Raw genomic sequence first — 6,646 nt, forward strand, 5'->3', positions numbered from 1 at the left:
CCTTTAACTTGACTACAGCAAAAGCATGGTTGATATGCACGATATAGGTGATTCAGTTGGTAGCTGCAGAATCATGGTTCACATTTAACTGCTTGACTTTGTGATCTTTCTGGTCCTCTTGTATCTTTATTTACTACAAGTAATCAAACTAACTCATGGACTTGGCTGCTTCTTTCCAAGGGTAGGGTTATTGCTACATTTTTTAATAAGTAATGGGAAAGTTTTGCACATGTAAGTAAACATGAATCATAGTACTTCTACGGATTGATTAAAACGAGAAGATTCTATTAACATGAAAGACTTACATGATCTAACGCCCAACTATTGGAGGCTAACAAACGAGCATCTTGAAAGCTTGCTTCATTTTTTGCACCTTTCCAGTCCCAAACACTACAATGAGCAGCAATTCAGTAAGCTATCGGCATTTAACATATATTTGGACGGCCGATCAGAGTATAAATGAGTTTCAAGCACAAATAACACGAGACAATTTGAAGAGGTGGGCCAAGAAATATGATGCACGGCATAGATTGTAACTTCAGATGGATGTAGCATGTGTATAGAACATCTTTTGTGAGTTTGCTGTTTTTGTGTGTATTTGTGTGTGTGTGTGCGAGAGAGAGAGAGAACGTCTTTCGAGTCACCCCATACGTAAGGTCACAGGGGTACACATGTCACACTACACCCAACAAAATATGACTCGTGATTCCCACAAGAGAAGAAGATAAAAGGGTAGCATTTTATCTAAAGATTATTCTAATAATGAAGCTGTCTATACCAGTAATGAGAAATGATTAATACCTTAAGGTCTCAATGTGGGTCAAGCACCAGAGCTTTTGCTGCTTCCCTCCAAGAAACCCCACTTTCCCAACTGAAGTTCCCACATTTATTACCTACATGGTTGTAAAACTTGTCAAATAAGAACCATGCGTTTGTGTCAGACTCTAGCTGAAGCACTTAACGTGTCATATAATGTGACTACGTACGTCAAATACTAATAAGTTTTTGACACATGCTTTTTTTTTGTCAGTATTTTAGTACAAAATCTTGCAGTTAAAAGAAAAAAAATCCCTTTTTCCAAGTAAAAAAAACATATGCCCTTAAATACTGAAAAACACTTAATTGACAAAGAACCACAAAAAGAAATGCCTATGAGAAGTAATATGTGAACTAAAACTAAACAAGTTTTGACTAACAACGCAATTTAATAGTTTAACACCATTGAGATGAATCCTAAATATAATAAAAATAGTTGTTCCCTTTTGTTCTTGATGACAAAAAGTCAAATTGCAAATTAGAATATATATGGGTGAAAAATAGAATATATAAAAGATATTACCCAGAAACCCTTTTAACCTAAGGACATAAAAATAAAAGCTTTCACAAGACTGCCTACACGACACATGATACCATGTAGACCTACAACGCATAAAGTTATATTGATTCTTCCAAGATAGTGTCCCATATTGGAAGGGAATATACAAGATCTCTATTCAAGTTGTTTATCAAATAAGATGATAGCCTCAGTCATATTCTGAAAGCGAGAAATTACTGCTACCAAATTTCCTGATTACCAAAAGCCCACTTGCATTTTTCAGCAATTGTCACTTAAAAATGACCAATAATTTACTTAAAATTCCTAATAACTGACCGTTGACCCATCACTCCCAATCAACTCAGTTGGACATAAATTTCAACATATTACAGGCTTGCGCTTACTGATTCCAGATGTTCATCATCATTGATATCTCCTTCGGTATCAAATATACATATCAAGCCATCCACAGAGGCAGAAACAAGCTTGCTCCGATGATCAGGGGCAAAGTGAACCTACCAACAACCACAAAGGTACGGAAAAGTCAGAATAAACACGTGTTCCAAAAATGAGCTATCTAATCAAGCAATTAGATCCCTTCATCACCCTATCATGACAATAGATCACATAAGCACACCAGACAATTTTTTTATTAAACTTTTCAAAGAAGTCAGTGAAAAAACCAGGTTGTGACATTTCTGAGACAAGTATTACAAAATAAATATTTTTTTTTTTACAAGTACAGGTATCACAAAATAAGTACAATGCAAGCTTGGCCTACATAACATAGCATTCCATACGGGAATCTAGGTTTCTTAATACATGCTCCATCCTAAATAAACTAATACGCCTGACTGTAGAAGTTGCATTCTAACACATTTCAAGTACTTGATAAGGGCAAATTAAAAACTAATTTAGATCACTATTTGCCTATGCATAAACTAGTAAATAAGTGAGCATGGCTCAATCTGTTATATGGACACATTTCACAGGCATAAGCATCAGACAAACCTGTGTAACATCATCCACGTGAGAGTCCTCCAAACAAGCAACTTGCTTTTTGTTCCTCCAGTCCCAGAAGAGTATCTTCGTAAAAATGATGCAAGAGAAGATAATCGTAAGAAACTAGTAATTTCTGCACTTCACTAACTTTTTTGTCTAACAAACAAATGAAAAAGAAAAAAAAACAAGCATATTATCCTCTGGAAACATCATCTCTAGACATAGCTATCCTATATGTGTGGGAACAATAAATGCATATCATTTCACAAAAACTATAAATATCTAAATCAGAAAACTAACATTTCATAACAGTCAATATCATTGATCTCCTACTATAGACATCAAACCTGGGATTGACATCCTGCAGCAAGAAGGTTATCATTTGATCCTCCAAACGAGAAGCTGAAGACCTCTTGCGAATTGCCAGCACTTATACATGAAACCTACAGTATCAAGAATGAAACAAAATAAACAAAAATCAAAATCAGAATCAGTCGTTCTAAAATGAATTTACTCACAAAACACAAAAATATTGGAGACCACATAACCACACACATATATACATCTAAATGCAAAGAGAGAGACTAAGTGACTACCTCCTGGAATGACCTCGAATCCCAAGCTCTAATGGTTCCATCAGAAGAGCAAGAGTGCAATACATGTGGGGTTGATGCACCCGAGAATGAGATGTGATTTATCGTCGTAGAGTGACCCCTACACTCTCCGTAGTACTGACCAGTTACTGGTGAGTACAGCTTCACCGCATTTGTAGACAATGACACAGCCATTGCCGTCCAATCCTCCCTTACATCCAAAACCAGACAAAAAAATCACCTCCCAAAATACAACTGAACACAATTCCTAAAATCCCAGATAAGAATTACTCGGTTGTTTCCCGAGAAAGGTTTGGAAAAGCACACAAGCGAAAATGCATAGTGAAGGCCCACTAACCTAATTTAAAGCTTTGAGTATGTCAATTAGGGGGTGGTTTGCAGGACTCAAATCCAATTTGTCCTCTCTTCCTAAGTTTTCGTCCAAAAAATTAGAAATTCAAAGGAAAATTATGTTAGTAGGGAGGCAAAAAATCGTACTTGGGGACGATTTGGAAAACGTAGTCATCGCCGAAATTGGTCTGAAATGAATTTTTTAGTCCAAACCGCTTGTAAGAGTTTGAACTGGGATCTGAATGCGGCTGTTCTTCGACATCCATGTCCGCGGTCTCCATCGAAAGCAGAGAATTCGACCCTTTCGAGAGGAGGTGAAAAGAAGGAAAGACCTTGTAACGAGGGTTTTAGGGGTCCGGATCCCCTCAGGTGAAGACCAGTAGAGTGATTTTCTATAACCAATGAATCTTTGCTATGTCATATCTCACTTTTTGCTCCTTTTTTAATTCCTTGTTTATATTCCTTTTTTGTAAAATTTACTATTATTATTAATTAATTATTAATTATCAATGTGGTTTAGATTTCACCCATATTGAATTACTGAGTAGCCAAACTGTCGTCCTTATCTCAGTAGAGGTTTGAATTCATAGCTGAGTTGAGACGGATTGAGATAGTTTATAAATAGTAAAATAAAAGTTGAATTATTTATTATATTTAGTGTAAAAATTTGAAAAAGTTGTAATGATAAGATGAGATGAGTTGAAGTAGATTTTGAATCTAAACATTTCCTTAGTATTTAATTTCTTCGTTCAAGCTTTGAATTAATACTTAGAAAATAATTTTTATAATTTGAATGTGTGCAAATACTCTGTACTTTCTTTAAAAAATATACTAAATATATTTAAGAAAAACTTATAAAAAAATTATTTCTCCTCGAGTCAATTATTGATATACAAAAAATCATAATATTTGAAACTCAAAATAAAACTAACAAAACGAGCATTGTAAGTAAAATTGTAAGTACATGTTACATTTAAAAAATAAATAAATTTTATGAAAAAAATCTATTTGTAAGTCCTGTTTGGATAGTAAAAGTATTTTATCTCATCTCATCTCATCATTACAATTTGTCCAAATTTTCATATAAAATTTAATAAATAATTTAATTTTTTCAAATCCCAAAATAATAATTATATTAAAAAATAATATTCTAATAATATTTTATTCAACTTTCATTTAAAAACATCTCATCTCATCTCACTATCCAAACCGCACCAAGTTTCCATCCACACAAATATAATAAATATTGCTCATTAATAATAATAATAATAATAATAAATTATTTTTTATTTTTATTTTGTTGACTTCGTATATCTCATTCAACCCAGCATATAAAGAAGCACAGTGTAAGCATTAAACCCCCATCATGGGCCAGCAAAACGAAAATCCAAACTTGGGCTGGGTTTAAAATGGCCGTGACGATGGCCTATTCCCGTGGCAAAGTTACTATTCCAAAATCCAGTTGTTTCGGTGAGTGCTTAAAATAGGCAAAATAATTTTCAAATCTCTTTCAAAACTTTGCATGAAAAATGGACCATTTGGTTTTGGGAACTAACAAAGCTCATCATCTCCTTTCCAATTAATGTTTTCATTAACCCCAATATGATTATATCAAGAACAAAAATGATAAAGATCCAACTATTACACAAAATTTACACAACTACTTATTAAAATCTGATTTTTTTTTTTAATATTTCTTTGATTTTGATGTGCTTGAATTCAAAAAAAAAAAAAATTATTACAAAGTTGTGAAATAGTAGGATGCATCTAATGTTCATGGCAATATTTCATAAAGAAAAATTCTTTTCAGCCACTATTTACTATCTTACATCTTACACCCTATAAAAAAACAATAGGTGTGAGTGTAGGAGTAAAAAGTAGTAGATGAGTAGAATTCATCTTTCATAAATGGTTTCCGCCCCTGCCCTTTTTTTTTTCTTCCTAAAAGTCAATAAGTTAATAATTTCATATTTTGTTGAGTTTCTAAATTTCTCATCATAATTTTATACATTTGTATTTTTTAAAAAAAACATAATTTTATAATTCTTCAATTTGTATGAAATATTTTTTAATGTTTCTTTTGAATTTTTATTTTTCTAATAACTTTTTTAAAAAATAATCATTTTAAAAAGTAATTTTATAATTCTTTATAGTTTTATTTTTCCCAAAATTATAAATTATTTTATTTTATTTTTTAAATTTCTTAATATTTGTTGCTAACATAGGATATCTATTTGATGCACATCAACTTTATAATTATTTATAACGCGTCAAAACTAACTATTGATATGGTTGAAAAAAGCTTCTAGCTTTGAGGCGAAATCCAAAAAATCCTATTTTCTCTTATTTTATTTTTCTCTCATCTCGTCAACTCAATCCCCCCTCCAAAAAAAAAAAAACCAGACTAGAGGAGAGGGGTTGGAGCTTTGGCTCTCCCTTCCTCTTCCATTCCTAGGGGTGGGCAGCGGGGCCCCGTTCCCCGCTGACCCTCCCCGTTCGCCCCGCCCCCGCACATGCGGGGCGGGGGATCCGGCCCGCTAAAGCGGGGTGCGGGGGGCCCCGCCCGCACCCCATGGATGATGCGGAGGGGGGGGGCGGATGGGGCGAAGCCCCGCCCCGCTTGAGTTATATATATATATATATAAAATATAATTAAAATTATATATATAAAAAAAAAACAAATAAGTAGAGTGAAACGGCGCCGTTTTGTTATAGACAAAACGGTGCCGTTTCACTTAGGTCTGGTAAGTGCCGCCCCTCAACTAATAGTGAAACGGCGCCGTTTCACTATTAGTTAAGGTCCCCCCCCTTCCCCGCGTCTGCTTCCCATTTCTGCATTTCACTCTCCTTCTCGAACTCTCCTCTCTCACTCTCCGTTCTCACTCTCTGTCTCTGAGTCTCTCGCCGATCTCTCACACTCACTCTCTCTGACTCAGTCTCACACTCACCCTAAATTGATTTAGGGGTTCAATCCGAAACCCTAAATTGAGTTAGGGGTTTCAATTGAAACCCCTTAATTTTCAATTTTGGGGTTTCAATTGAAACCCCTAACTCAATTTAGGGGTTTCAATTGAAACCCCCCTCAAGTTTAGGGGTTTCGGATTGAACCCCTAAAATTGAGGGGGTTTCAATCCGAAACCCCAAATTCAGTTTGGGGTTTCGGATTGAAACCCCAATTTCAGTTTGGGGTTTCAATTGAAACCCCTAACTCAATTTAGGGGTTTCAATTGAAACCACCCCAATTTCAGTTTGGGGTTTCAATTGAAACCCCTAACTCAATTTAGGGGTTTGAATTGAAACCCCCTCAAGTTGAGGGGTTTCGGATTGAACCCCTAAAATTGAGGGGGTTTCAATCCGAAACCCCAAATTCAGTTTGGGGTTTCGG

General features: G+C 34.9%; 1 protein-coding gene across 2 annotated transcripts; it reads right to left on the reverse strand.

Moving 5' to 3' along the window:
• Nucleotides 1-14: 14 nt before the first annotated feature.
• On the reverse strand, nucleotides 15-3,628 carry LOC118349395 (WD repeat-containing protein GTS1-like). Of its 2 annotated transcripts, none has more exons than XM_035693793.1 (7): nucleotides 3,409-3,628; nucleotides 2,914-3,121; nucleotides 2,665-2,760; nucleotides 2,327-2,401; nucleotides 1,720-1,830; nucleotides 802-893; nucleotides 15-390 (listed from the first exon to the last, which is right to left on the reverse strand). In XM_035693793.1, exons 1-7 carry the CDS (start codon nucleotides 3,540-3,542, stop codon nucleotides 288-290), a joined length of 819 nt encoding a protein of 272 aa, XP_035549686.1. In that variant the 5' UTR covers nucleotides 3,543-3,628; the 3' UTR covers nucleotides 15-287. The 2 variants fall into 2 exon arrangements, with proteins under 2 accessions (XP_035549686.1, XP_035549687.1); XM_035693794.1 differs by lacking the exon at nucleotides 3,409-3,628 and adding an exon at nucleotides 3,269-3,393.
• Between the last annotated feature and the right edge of the window lie 3,018 nt (nucleotides 3,629-6,646).

Source organism: Juglans regia, chromosome 9 (assembly GCF_001411555.2).
Source record: "Juglans regia cultivar Chandler chromosome 9, Walnut 2.0, whole genome shotgun sequence".
In the NCBI taxonomy this organism is placed as follows: Eukaryota; Viridiplantae; Streptophyta; class Magnoliopsida; order Fagales; family Juglandaceae; genus Juglans; species Juglans regia.